General features: G+C 50.3%; 1 protein-coding gene across 1 annotated transcript in view; it reads right to left on the reverse strand.

The window, feature by feature from the left end:
• The window catches only part of CREB3L1 (cAMP responsive element binding protein 3 like 1), a gene marked incomplete at both ends in the record, with an annotated part of 42,923 nt that overhangs the window by 12,818 nt on the left and 15,156 nt on the right, over positions 1-14,949 (reverse strand). The window contains 2 exons of the mRNA XM_082283082.1: positions 1,117-1,277; positions 5,834-6,062. Of these exons, the coding sequence (XP_082139208.1) occupies positions 1,117-1,277; positions 5,834-6,062 (390 nt within the window). The remainder of the gene's footprint in view (positions 1-1,116; positions 1,278-5,833; positions 6,063-14,949) is intronic.

Here is a 14,949-nt window from a genome sequence, read left to right on the forward strand (position 1 = left end):
TTCACATGATTTTCACCAGGACCACTGGGCAACTGTTTCCAATTGGAGGGGACTGAGAGCTGAATAAAGAGTAGATTTACTCCCATCTGCGTTATGCTGCCCCTCAGCCTCCTGCCTTGCCAGCCCCCAGCCCACCATTGGGTGGAGTTTTTACACTAAACAGACACATTGCAAACTCCTCCAGACTGTAAACACAGCTGAGAGAGCACCATGGTATGACTGCTGAGCACACACAGCAGAGATCTGAGGGCACAGCAAGTTCAAGCTGTGTAAATAATAGAGGAAGTTTGTGCACAGTTTTGGCTGGAAGAACCCATTTGTTTTGGATGGTTGTTTAAGTGGGAAGATGCTGAGCGTGAGTGAAAAAAGGAAGTGAACCCAGAGATGGTCTACTGTTATCTACTGAGCTGCTACAAGATAGGCAACGTCTGTGTGAGACTGGTCAGACTTTCTCATCCAACACAGCTGGACTCAAGGCCAGCTGAACTGAGCCCTCAACTTACACCCACATACCAGTGGCATAAATGAACCTCCTTCAGACAAACAGGCTTCTTAAGAACCTAGATATGACCAGAAGAGTTGGCCCCTTGTTACATAGAAATAGTAAATCCTGCTGCTTCATAGGAAAAAGCAAGCAGGACCTGGAGTGGGACCAACATTTCCAGTGAGCAGCTACGAAGAGTGAGAGGCCATGTGACAAGTCCAAGGCCATGAAAAAGACAGTGCCAGAGCAGGAGTCTATATGCAGGTATAGTGGGGTCACTGGCATCACATTAATTGACACTCTTCTCTGAAAAACAAAAATAAGCCAAGAGTGGCTACAGAAATACTGGCATATTGGAGGGGACAGATCTCCAGTAGGTGCAAGAATAAAGCTTTTGGCTTTTGTGCCAAGGAAACATGCTTATATTTAACCGAGATTGTAAAGCCTCCCGTGCTGCCATTTCAAGAGGAGAATGACAAATAATGCAGTATCTGGGCTTTGTATCACCCTATCCTGTTTGTCCAGCAGCTAAATCACTTTGCAGAACCCTGCAGTCACGTGGCTGGGTCTGCATCACCAGGGGTGCTGCTGTGTGAGAGCCCAGGTTCCCGATGGATCTTAGATGGGCTCACCTCCTCGGGGACTGGCAGTCTCTGCAGAGGGTTGAGGTTCAGCACTGGTATGGAGCTGGCAGCTAGCTGGGACTCGGGCAGGTCTAGAGCCAGGTTCTGTTCCTGTTTCACCATGATGGAGCAGAGCTTGGGCCCCAGTGACCACACTCCATTCTCCAGCTCTGAAACATGCACAACATGAGAGTCAAACTCTAGCAAGAACAGGGCAAGAAAAAAAAAGCCATGCAGACAGCTTCCCCTGACTGAGGAGGCTGCCTTTCCAAGTTTAGCACTGTCACCACACAAGCATGTGCAGGCCCACAACACAGAGTCCAAAAGGGAATGAACCCCCAGTGTGTGGGGAGCACACAGGACAGAGCTAGAGGAATTGTGTCTCTGCTGTGCTCTGACTGTGCAGCCCAAGCTCTGGAGGACAGCTGCAGGGTTTCTTCCCCCAGTAATGTCTAGGTCTCATCCTCTGGAGCTTATTTATATTTCGGGCTCAGTGAGGGAAGGATGCTGGGCTGTTGCTCCTTAGGCAGCACGGCCAGCATCACAGAGCTGCCAGGTGTGTTACCAAGAATAGCACCATCTCTTTGCTGGAGAGCTGGTGAGAAAGCAAGCATGATGACACTGAAAGGCTGACAGTGCTGCTTTGGCCTCCCGATGATGTTGTGCCAAGCACCAGGGCTTTGCTGCATGACAGAAGAGGAGGAAGGTCCATTTCTGTGGAAGAAGCTCACTGCAGCACCTGCTTGTGAGGCTGCTTCCACAGCTGCTCCCCTCAGTCTCACCTCTGAAACCCTCTCCTCCGCTCTGGGCAGCTCAGGGCACTGGTGTCCACAGCCGTGCCCTGCTGCCATTGCTGGCAGGGACAAGAAGCAGCAGTGAGGGAAAGGGAGTGTCTGAAGAGAACTGAATGGAGACGTGGGGGCATGCTCCCCTTGCCTCCTGCCTGCTCTGTCCCATGCACATCTGTGGTGTGAGCCTGGCTTGCCACTGGAAGTAGAGATCCCAGAAAAACTGCACATCAGACGGGAAAAAAGACTGCTAGGCAGGAGATCTGCCTGGGCTCTGCTCTAGATTTTTGGTCTTTGCTCTTCAAACACTTCAGCCTGCCAAAAGGCTACTCCTAGCTGGCCTGCAGCCTGTGCCCTCCTTCCTAATCCTCATCCCTTCCCTTTCCCTTTTTATCTGACAAGCAAAAATACATTTGGCTTGACACAGAACAGATTATTGCTAAGCATGTCACCAGAGAGAGCTCCAGTTGCCTCCACAAGGCCACAGTCTGACTCACTCTGACCCCTCTGCACTGCTCTCTGCATGCAGCATTCTGTCAGGCCCAGGGACGTTGCCTAGCAGTTCTGCAGTGCAGGCCTCAGTCCAGAAGATGTCCTGGCAAGAGGAGAGAGGGAGAAAGGTCTTTCTCTGCTCTGAATCCTGCCTCTGGCCTTTGCTTGGACAGAGTGGTATTAAAGCCCAAACAAGAATTATATATGATAACACAGTGTTGCCCTTGCCAATGGAATATGTTGTCTTCCTGTCTTTGGCCTAGCACCTCTTATTTTCTGCCTAGACAGGTCTCTCTAGCAGATGTTCATTCCTTCCAGCTGCCTCTGTGAGTGGACATCTTCAAGCAGAGACACAGCTCCTGTGGCTGCTGCGTGTGTCTCAGCTGTGTGTGCTGCTCTCAGTGCTGCTGGATTGCTTTCTAGAGATTCCCACAATGCACCACGGCCAATGTCATCAGGCAGCGCCTCAGGCAGGGGTGCACTGCACAGATGAGACAACGCAGAGGCTGCTGAGCAGACACAGACTGGGTTGTTTTCCCTGTCCTGCTAAGGACACTGAACCCGCAGCTGGTAGTGAAGCCCTAGTTACTCCTGGTATGCAAACCCCTTCTGATGGAAAGAGGCAAGGTGTCACACAGCCACAAGTGCTTGTGTCCAGAAAATTTGGACTTCTGCCTTTCACAGAAATGAGGGATCTTGAGAGATCTTTCAGTCTATCCCACTGCTCTAGGCAAGTTCAAATAAACCTGTGTCAGTCCTGACAGATGATTCACTTGAACCTACCCTTTCGAAAAGTGATGAAGAGTTCAGCTTCCCCCATTTAAACTCTTCTATGGTTTTGCTATGCCCACCATGGGAACATTTTGCCTGCTGACTACTCTGAAGTTCCTTACTGTGATTTGAAGCCTTTTCCTCCTTATCCTTTCTGTTGCAAAGATCTGCATTTCTCTTTTTCTCAGATGTGTGGGGTATCCTCTGTCTGTGAGGGCTGCTACTGAAGCAAGTTACCAGACAAGGGAAAGCAGACCACCAAGGGCTCTCTCTGATCAGACTTGATTCAGTGAGAGAGCAGCCCCCAGTGCTGTTGGTCCAGACAGGCCAAGGAGCAGACACCCAAATAAGTATGTGCAGTCCTCCCATTTCCTGTCTACATTCTGACCCTGCTCTCTTTCCCACCCTTGGAGATTTATCTGGGGAGTGATTGGGTTACAGAATCAGAAACAAATAAGCCATCAGAGGGTCAATGAGGGACTGAGGAGTAGGCATCTTATGTGGACACGTCTACATTCTGCCGCCCGAGAGGATGTTTCAGAGGTAACACTGTAACACTGCAGATTTCACTGTACGTTGGTGGATGAGGCACGCCAAGACACTCATCCTCTGCTCTAGATACTCTGTACCTATTGGGAAGAAAAATGGCTGAGAGATATCTGTTGCTTCCCAGGGCTGAGGAGGTGAGACAAAAAGAGCAGTGAGAAAGCAGGACCTGTACAGGAGGGCAGGCACTAACCCGAGGCCGGTCCAGTGCCTGCTGTTCTGCACAACCCTGGCTCCCCCTGCTCCTGGCATCAAATCACACCCTGCAAAACTGAGGGCTGGTACTGGGAAATGAAGCAGCCAGCCTGTATGCACAAGCCATCTGGAAAGCAGACTCCACTGATAAGCAGGGTCACAATGCACCCAGTGGCTTGCCCTAGCTGACCTGTGTTAGTGAGAACCATGTGGGAAGGGGCAGGATTTGGAAGAGTTTTGGAGATCTGCAGAAAAGCTGGGAGAAAGCTGATAAAAGGCAAGCCTCAGCCAGCTCCAAGCCTAGACAGAGCAGGGGCATTCCTGAGGAGCTCAGCAGACTGAGCAGAGCTTGCTTAATGTTAAAGAAAAACCATTTCTGGATAATTAATTTGAACTGAATGTCTAAAAGGACTGAGACTGGATGGAGCTGTGCCAAAAGGACTGCACAGTGTTGAAAATACTGGACCTGACTCAGGGTTTCACTAGAATATGACTCACATGCAATTATGAGCCAAGAAAGCCCTGGAAAGATGAGCTGAATTATTTAGCTGCAGGACTACATGCATGGATACTCCTATACCTGCCACCTTAATGCTAGGCCTTACTCCCTTATGAAACTGATCTGCACTCTCAGAGAGCAAGTGCCAGGCCCATCTCAAACTCCTGGGTTACGCACTGTACACCCTGTGCTGGCCTCTGCCCAAGCATCAGTGTCACACTCCATTCAAGAGAGTCATGGTCTTGCCTTTGAGACATGACAGCTGAAGAAAGGGCATGTGCAGACACAGTGGAGAGAAGGAGAAGTGGTGCTAAGTGTCTCAGAGAGGAGTTCTTGAGATAGCTTCATGCAGGCAGTCTTCATTTCACTGCTTTCTACAAATGAATCCTTTTTGCTTCTCTCATTCTCAAGTCATTCTCCTCCTATTCATTTTCAGGGGCAAAACAAAGTTGTGTTTATTTGTTCATGCTGGTTTGGCGTTTTTTTTGTTAGTCGTCCCCTCCAAGACTGCACTGGGGTTAAAACTAAGGAAAAAGAAATGCAAAACAAAAGCTTTTTTGGTACTAAGACAGAGCTGCTTGGCCTGCCATAAGCCTCTCTCCCAGCACCTCTCTGAGATGCCCCTAAGGAATGTAGCAGATGGTTGTGCCTTTCAAAGGACCAAAGAGGCAGCAGAGGCAAGCCTTCTCTCCTTCTGCCTTAGCGTTTGTACCAGAAAGCTGGGATCATTCCTAGTCGTGAGAGGGAAGCCTCTGTCCCAGGTCTCACTGTTGCTCAAAGGAATAGCTTTCTTCTGTGTACACTGAGTCTGTGCCACTGCTTTTTCAGGCAGCCTGGTGTCCATCAGCTGTTGGGACACCCACACAATCCCACAAATTACAGGACTCTCTGTAAGGACAGCTCTAAAAATACCCAGCCATCATAAATTATCCTGAAATGAATTGTTTTAAAAATAAGTTTTTAAATGACTGTTCCTCTCTGTCTCCTACTAAAAGATCTGCTGGTAAAGAAGCCACTTAGCTTTCCACATGTACCAGCACTGGTTGCAGCCAGAGACTCATGCTTCCTATGTGCAAGCCAAAACCCTGCTGCCTGATGCCAAAATGGAGCTGGATCTAGGGCATCCACACCCAAGTTTGCAGGGTCCTAAAAAGACATTGCCTACTGCTTGCCAGAAGCTGGCAGCACACTGAGCCACAGCCAATTATCATCCTCAAAAATAACAGTAAGCCCAGCAGAGGAGTAATGTGACTATGAGAGCACAAATGGAAGGGAAAAATGTGGGCTGTATTTGACAACAGCAAATCAAATTCTTCCCTGGATTAGCCATGGGCAAGTCCAAGGAATAGCCAGTTTGTCCTTATATATGAAAGCCAGCCAGAGCCTCTGTAACAGATGTGCCCAAAGCTGTGCAGCGTGCACATCTCATGCTCACCATTAGCATTATCTTCAGTCTTGACAGGCACGAGGGGGCTCTGGGGAGCAGAGTCTCCACTGAGGGAATAGCTGTGCTCTGCCTGGATGCCTGGAGTGGGTGGATCCAGGTCCATGTCCAGCAGAGGGTTCTTCTCAGCCAGTATTGGGTCATCAAAGAAACTGCTGAAGAGGTCGTTGGAGAAATCCTCCATGTTGTCAGAGAAGTGATCCAGGTTCTCTGAGAAATGCTGAGGAAAGACAAAGGGAGAAAGAGCATTAGTGTCAACTCCAAGAGGGATCAGAGAGCCTTCCTCTGCACTGAGAGTCAAACCTCAGCATCAGCCCTTTTCGCATTGGAAAAAGCAGTTCCTATTCCTTGCCTGCATCAGTTTGACAAAAACATCTTGAATTAAGATAGAAAGGGATGTGGTGCTGTACATCACTGCATGTTTATCTATGCCACAAACACTCATGAAACTTTTCTACATTATCTTATCTCCCCCTTCCTTTGTGAGTATCTATCTGTGTCTTCCAAACATCATCTCACTGTGACAACAAAATGAATAGAGTACAAGGAAAGAAATTCCTATGATGATAAAATGTAAGTGCGGCAGAAAGTCATGGTCTTCAGCACCTGTCCTTGGCGACAGACACTTTTTCATGTTCTCTGCCAGCAGCAATGGGCACACTGATGCCCCAGAGGACATCAACCCAGCTGCTGATTTCTATCAGAGAAAAAAGATCAGTTGGATCAACGTAACAGGAAGGCCCCCTGTTGTATTTAATTTCCTCTGGGATTTAACAGCCCCTCTGTGGACCATATGAGGTTGTACTTCAGCCAGATAATGCCTGTGAAATTCAGCTGCCCGATGAAGTTTAAACACTACAGATGGGCTGTTAACAACAAACAATCATTCCACTAATCATTCCAGTAACAGTCAGTAAATCTGGCCAGTGCTGCTGCAGAGCTGAGCTCCTGATGCTTCAGGGAACCTGCTTCCTTTGAGGCATATCCTCCTATTCAGAAGTCAAATCACTAACTTTTCCATTTGCTACAACAAAGCATTGGTTGGGCAGGGAGAAAAATGATGGCTGCCAAACACCAGCTGAAAAATGATCCCATTTGTTGGCAGATTGAGGCTTCTGGCTCAGGGAGAGGAAAGAAAAGACAGATAGATTCAAGTGACTATATTACACAGACAGAACTGTGTAACTTAAATGAACTGGAGAGAGCTCAGCAGAGTCAGACTGGGTCTGACCCCACCCCCTGCCTGGAAAAGCATCTCGGTGGGCAGAAAGGCATTGAAAGCGGTATACTGAAATACCAAGAGCAACAGGGTATGAATGAGAGTGGGAGAGAGCACATGGGTCCTAGAGTGGAGACATGAATGCCAATGAATTCCAGTGTGAGAGCTCAGCTCAGGAGAGAGCCTGGCTCCTAGAGAAGCATGGGGTGTGTGCAGTCCTTTCTTTCCCCAGTGCTAGGACTGAGGCAGGAGGTGGCCAGAGGACCCCGGATGCTGGTGCCCGTAGGTTCCTGCTCCTACTGGAAGGTATATTTGTTTTACCTGAGCACAGTACCACTCTGTCAACATTCCACTGGCTGTCAGAGCTTTGGGGTGAGGCTGGGGAGTGAAGCAGGAACAGACCCACACTTGCCACCAAGTGGGGGAGGGAGATGGTGAGTGGCAGCAATCTTCAACATGTCAGTGCCTTTCACCCTCCAACATCATCCTTCAGCCGCTCAACTTAAAACCTCAGATGCTCACAGAGCATGCTGGAAATGGGTGTGGAGTCCCTGCCACCTGCATTCTGCCTGACATGAGATTTTTCTCCATTCACTTCCTCCCCACTTGTCCTCCAACTGCCTGGAGTGACAGCCCAACACACGACCATCCAAGGCTTCCCAAGAGACCAGACAATGCATGTGCAAGTAGAGTGGAGAAGGCACACTCATGCTAAATCCTAGTGTTGAGGCCCTCCCTGCAATGTCTGGGGTAAAGTTTTCTCCACTTGTTCCCACAGCAGAAGCAGAGTTGGTGGGGTAGCTTGGTAAAATCTACCCAGCCATTTCCAAGTTGCCTAGGAGCATTTTTGCACTTGAATCAAATAACAGAAAACACCTACCATCTGTGGGGAGTCTAACTTCAGAGGGAGCTGAGTCAGCAAATGGAACTGGGTTAGATAGCTATCTAAAAAGCACTGGAAAACCAGGTTTTGTCTTATCCTACAGCACAGAAGGATAAAGAGTTTGGAGTCCTGAGCATTAACCCCAGAGAGTGCCTGCTCATGTAACAGCTGTTCTTTGTCTTGTGTTCTCTAAACAACACAAGCAAACACAGGATGTGAACATGATAGCCTTATGGTAAGGGCGAGAACCACAGAAAAGTGAAGGGATTCAGAGTGCTGGCTGCCAACGCATCACGACACAGCAGAGCTGGGCTCAAACCATATTTACTATTGTAACCATCAAAACTAGAACCACTGTGTGGCCATGGAAGAGAAGCAGAGCTGGATGGACAGCTGTAGGGAGAGCTGTCTGTGATGCTGCCATGTGCTTCCAATTTCTTTCACAACTGTGCATTAACAAAGGCAGAGGTGAGATTGAAGAGTCAAGAAAATGCATTCATGCAGTAGTTACACAGATTATCTTTTAGCAGCATCCCACCCACATTTAGAACAACAATCCCTTGGTCAGTCAACAATCTCTCCATTGTTGGACAAACCTGCCTAGAGGGAAGAGGTGGAGACGTGCCTCTGGCTTTACTCCGAAACAAAAAAATCACCCCAGCTGCTGCTGAGGGGTGAGAGATGAGTAACGAGTGCAAGGGGCTGAGTATCAGAGCCTTAACATAGACACCAGCACTGGCAGGAGTAATTTCAGGTTTCTGGTTCTTTTAGACACCGCACAGCAGACTTGCTGCTGGAAGACCTCCCTGTTTGGAAATGAGGATGAAGGCAACACTGTTCCCCCAGAGGTGCAGGAGTTCCGGTCCCCAAGAGACCATTCTCTCCCAAGAGACAGAGACCTACTGCACAGTACAGGAAAAACATGGGTGATGAGCGGAGAATGAAACTTGCACCCCTCCCTGGGCAATCCAGAAATGCTGGGGCATCTACCCCTCTCTGGGCTTCCTCTCTGGGTCTTATCCTCCAGGAACACGAAATACCGGCAAAGCCTTCTCATCAAAGCAGCCCATTTCAGCTCTCACCACTCACACATATACCAGTCCAACATCTTCAAACACCGATGGTGGAGAGAAGGGAACTAGCCTATGAGATTGGCAATAACAATGGTTATTATCAAAGGGGGCACCAAGGATCCAGCACCCTCAAGGAGGAAGAGTGCCTAGAGCTGACACAAAGCTGGAGATTGTTATTTTACTCAAAGAAGGAGGCAAGAGGCAGAGGAAAGCTCTGCCCTTCAGAAGGAAGGGTAAAGCAAACAAAAATAATAACATGGCTTTGTAGCTGGCTATATCCACAATGGAAACTATGGGACCAGCAGGAAGCTGTCACCACATCTCAGGAAGACTACTGGGTCTCTTGGGTTGGCTCTGTTCTTTCCTGAAGCCAACAGGTATTGTTAATTTTAGATTTCTAATTAGTATAGGACAGCTGTGCATGCAACCACATAGTAAGAAGAGAGTCCTCTTGTCAAGATCCGACTGTGATGGACACAGTGAGGAGCAACCAGACGTTTATTTTGGCTAGATGCCATCAAAACCACTACTAATTAGTTTAGATTGAGCCTGTTCACCCAGAATATGCAAATTTTGTCCCACCCAGCCTAATTCTGGGAGCTGCACTTATCTGGCAAAACTCAGAGAAAGCTTCAGCCATACTCTTCCTTTGCATGTGTGAGAGAGGCTTCAGGGAACTGCATGTCCTAGAATATGGTGACTTAGGGTTGTGTAGATGACAGCAGTGCATGGCAGGGTCAGTGCTCCAAGCTTCTGAGCAATAAAGAGAAGCAGGTTTATCACCTGACTAAATGGACAGTAGCTTTATCCTTGCTGGAATGTAACAAGCCAAAAAAGGTGTTGGGTGGTCACTAGCCCTCTGTTCCCATCGAGGCTGGGGCCAGTACAGCTAAAGGTCTTCATGTGCTGCCATGAAATGACATGACTGTGCTGGGCTTTGGGGAGACTTTTGCCAACACAATGGCAACAAAGGTCTCAGCAGACCAGGGAAGGTCCAAGAAAGAGTCCATGGAACTTGGATGTGAATGAAGGTGGGACGGACAGAGATACACAAGCACAGCAGCCTCATCCTCTCACAGCCTCTTCAAGACCAAAACTCCTTGAGAGTGCCTTCCAACCAGGCTGAGATCAGCCAGCTCCTGCTCCTCAGAAGATTGGTCAAGAGTTTTTAAGTGTGACAATGAAGGACTCTGCAATTCTGTTGAGATTCTCCTTTAAGATATTTCAAGTAGCTTTCACGCAGATGGGCCTGGCTTTAGCAAGGGGGACCAGTCAACTGGGAAACTTGACCCTTACCATCCTGGCCTAGAGGGAGTGGGTGTGCAGTGTACTGAGGGAAAACAGTTTCCAGATGGGATACAAAGCTCACAGCACAGTCTCATTTTGCATTATTCGCTCCTGTTATCTTCCCCTCCCTTTCACACCCTCCTTCCTTCTCCTTCTAACTATGCTCCAAAGCCAAGAAATAGCACGAGATGTGTTTCCAAAGCTGTATTACCAGTGAGCGGTCAGGGTGGGGGCAGCCAAGGGACAGAAACGCAATGGCGAGGATATGCTGGATTTCCTGATCCAAGGCTGATTTCTGGCTACCCATCCCCCTCAAATTCTAGGAGGACAGGGAGGCAGCGCCCAAAGAGGATGAGCCAGTGTCCACACGTATGGGGAGGCAACAACCATTGCATCTCTAGGCCCTACAGAGAGCCTTAACCTGTTCTGGTGCCACAGTAGAATCTGCTCAGGCTGAGGCCACCTCAGCCATGGGGAGAGAGTGAGAATCTGTCAGCTCCTAGCTTCTGCTCCCTCCCACTCCTGGTGATCGACATAGGCACTGACTCTTCCAAACATATTTTCACCACATGTTTTCATCCTGACCTCATGCTTAGGGTTGTCTAAATAGCACACTGTATGTGCGTGCGTGCACTTCTCATTCAAACACCCTTTCCTGTTGTACAACAGTTATCTTGGGAGCTAATGTAAGGCATCCAGATATCCAAATGCAAGCTCTACATATACCCCCACCCAGAGCTGCTGTTAGAACTCTGGACGCCCCAAGGAGAGACTGAGGCACTAAGCCTTCTCCCCTGCCCGGTTGCATGTGGGATGCCTTAAGATAGCACTCTTGTAGCCCAGTGGTACCATGCATGGCTGAGGAGGTGATGACTTCCTCCCCCAGGATCCACTTCTCTGTACTCATCCTGGCTGCATCTGTCCCTCCTTTTTCCCTTTCATGCTTCCATTCTTGGTGACTTTCCCCTTCCCACCTCCAGCTGAGTTGTTTGGACACAGTCTCCCGTCGGGATCAGCCTGGTTCTCACAGCCTCTCTGGTCCCACCACAATGGTCTTGCTCCAGAGAAAAAGCAGTGAGGGGCTAATCCAGCTGGGCAGCAGCCCAGGCCCAGGAGACGAAAGGCCTTTGCAGGTTGGAGGTTCTGCTCGTGCTGGCAGGCAGTGAAGATGGGGAGGGGATTCTTCTGAGTTTTCTCTTTTCTTTTTGAAAATTTTTTCCTCTTTGCTTGCCAAGATAAATCTCCTGTCCCAGCTGTGACATCTGCATTTCCCTTCTCTGCTTTCACTAAGGAATGAAGCCCCCTGCACTCCAGCTGCACAGCCGAGGTTTTCTTTACATTCCAGGAAAGAAGAGCCCATACACTCCAGACAGTCCTTCTCCTCTCTTTAAAATGCAGTGAATTTTAGACTTTATGAAAGTGAAGTTCTCAACAGTGTTAACAAGATTCAGGCAGGATGGACAGATGCTGTGCACACTTCTCCACATAGCCAGCCAGTGCATGTGCACCCCAAGGGGCACAAGTGATCATCCAACCACCCCATGGCTGCCACCCCTCTGGTGCTCCTCCATCCTGAACCCGTATTGCCTTTGTATCTCACAAATCACAGGTCTCTGCTGCTCCATGTCTGGTGTGCCCAGGGCCCTGGTGTGCCTGGACAGCTTGGCACTGACCTGCTACCCCCTTGCTGTTGCTGCTTCTCTGCATGGCATGGCCAAAGCACCAAAGGCCAAACTGCCTGTGAATGCCACTGTCATTCCCCTCCAGCAGCAGGACAGCATCCTGAGCAGCAGTGCCCCTGTCTTTCCCAGGCACTGCATCAATACCCAAGTCACCCGTGATTTCTTTCAGCATCACAGCCTTGGGGGTATGGTGGACCAAACACTCCAGACACCCCAGGATGGCGGAGTTTGACTGAACCTGATCTGGAACTAGGCCCAGAATTTGCTGCTGTCTGTAGAATTGTAGAATCACAGAATCATTTAGGTGGGAAAAGACCTCTGAGATCATCAAGTCTAAGCTATGACTGAACACCACATCAACTGGAACAGAACATGGCACTAAAACTCCACAGCCAGTCTTTCCTCAAACACCTCCAGGGATGCTGACTCCCACCACCTCTCTGGGCAGTCCATTCCAATGTCTAATCACCCTTTTTCTGAATAAATTCTTGCTAATGTTCAACCTAAACCTGCAGTTTAAGACTACATCCTCTCATCCCGTCTCCAGTTGCCTTGGAAAAGACGCTGACCCCCACCAGGCTACAACCTCCTTTCAGGTACTTGCAGAGAGTGATAAGCTCTCCCCTGAGTCTACTCTTCTCCCCGCAAGGCTCAGGCACAACTCGCTGTGGAAACCTCCTTCCACCGCGCATCCGTGCCAAGGGCCTGGATTTACAATTTCCAGCGCTAGGCGCCACAGGACCTAGGAGGGACCGTCGGCGGCTCAAGGCACAGCCGGGGGAGGGCGATGGCGGGCGCGGGGCCCAGGCCGGGCGCAGCAGCGGCGCGGGCGGCGGGGGAGCGGCGGCCGAGGAGCCGCAGCCCCTCAGGCTGCGCGCGGGCTGCCCGGGCCGCGCGGGGACGGCGGCGGCGGTTTAACGGTCGCCGCGGCGCGCTGCCAACGGCCGGCAGCCGCGGCCGCCCATTGGCCCGCGCCGCCGGGAGGCGGCCAATGGGAGGCGGCTGCCAGCGGCGCGGCGCGCGGGAGGAGTGCAGGGTTAGGACGGAGCGGCGCGGGCCGGTCCTGCTCGGGCCGGGGTGCCGTGAAGGGGAGCGCCCCGGGGACATCGCCACAGCCCCTCGGCACACACGGCTCCCGCGGCTTGCCGCAACCTCCCTGGCGGGCAAGCAAGGCTTCGTGGTTTCCCCCCGTCCTGCCCTACAACCCCGGCAGGGGGGACAAAGCCATCAGCTGACGGAGCGGGTGATGTTGTTAAAAAGCATGTGCACAACACAGACCGCATGGAAATTCCGTGGCCGAGGTTGCAGCCGTGTAATATCCAGCTCAGAGTTCACAAGCCTGCCGTTCACTGGGGAGAATCTTGGGAGGCACCAGGCGCAGGGAGAGAGCGTGAGTTAAGTCTAACTTCAATGCTTCTGCCCCTAAAAGAATAAACAGAAGGGAGTAAAAGGTATGTGGAAAGTTGAAATCTGCTAGCCTGTGCCTGGGTTTCCCAGCGGCCCCAACGGAGGACTTGAGTGCTGCTAAAGTCATGGACACTGGTGTCTCCACACCTGGCACTAGCGTGTTCAGCATGAATGGGATTAGCAGCCGGCACACAGCACCACGGGCAGTGGTGATGGAGGAGAAATTGGAAGTGCCCTGCAAGGGGAACGACTGTGAAACAGCACAGAACCCAGGCTGAGGCGATTCACAAGACAAGTGGCATTGCAGCGTGCCCACAGCGGTGTGGCTATTGTGTGCCCTCCCACCCTGTGGGTGCCAGGTTCAGAGCAGATACGCATGTGCCAGGGAGGAGGGGGAAATACCACCCTCCCCTTGGGCAAAACGGGCTGCACTGGCCTGGGGTGGAAAGCAGCTACAGTACATGGTTTGCCTGGCATGAGACTAGCTGACTCTGCAGAGGTAGGAGCACCTCTTCTCCAAGCAGTGGCACTCTGGAGGATAAAAAGAAATGCCTCTGCTTTTCAGCATGCTTTTGCTGTGTGTATGCTACATATGCAATGAATGTCCCAAATTTCCTTTGGCTTACAACTGCCTTGCAGCTGACTCTGATAAAAAAAAAAAAAATTAGACTAGGACTTAAACCATACACAGAACTGGACACAACCCTCTCGGGATGAAACATTTGGATGGGCTGCTCTTAACCTTGATTTGGCAGAAGATTTGGGGTAAATTTCTAGGAGCCTGTGAAAGGTAAATAAAAAACTTGTCCTTCTAGGCTTCTTTTGAGCTTGCAGAACTGAAGACACCTGCTTGCTACAAAACAAAGCCGCCCTTATTTCTAAGCCATTGTGGTGGCAGCTGGGCTGTGTTCAAACAGAGATGCGTAGGAGCTGTTCTCCATGGGAATGCAGGTATCCCTGGGCAAACTGGCAGGGGTCTCTTCCTCTTCTTTGCTCCTTCCCAAGCCAAGGTCAGTCTCCAGGCAGAGACTTCACATGAGCAGTAGCCCTTAGAGAGAGAAGCTGTATTGTCATCTCTGTCCCCAGATCTCTGCTGTCTTGGCTGGATTGGTGCTTTGCCTGTTTGTGTGAACATGGCAGCCTCAGCTGCGTTTGAGCAGGCTCCCAGTGACACCCTAACTCCACACCATGACAGGGCTGTCAGCTGCTGTAGCATCTGGGGGTGGGAGCTCATGTGAACTTTATGTCCTTATGTGTGAAAATATAATCCATCATTTTTGGGAAGGCCCTGTCTGCTATGTTAACCTGATCCGCCTCCACCCAGGCGTGCCCTTTGCAGAGCCCATCCACCGCTCCTCAATCCCCACAGAGGCACAGCAGCCAGAACACAACTGGGTGTCCATAGCCATGTCTGTACAACCAAGGGATGCATCCCTAGCCCAGCCCTGCAAATCTAGAGGTGCATCTACCCTGGAAAAGCCTACATGGATTTAACTGTATGTGGTATGTCTGCCTGGGAAGTTTAGAGAAAAATTCTGCTTAATGGCGAGGGATGC

The sequence above is a fragment of the Coloeus monedula genome, assembly GCF_965178545.1.
Source record: "Coloeus monedula genome assembly, chromosome: 6".
In the NCBI taxonomy this organism is placed as follows: Eukaryota; Metazoa; Chordata; class Aves; order Passeriformes; family Corvidae; genus Coloeus; species Coloeus monedula.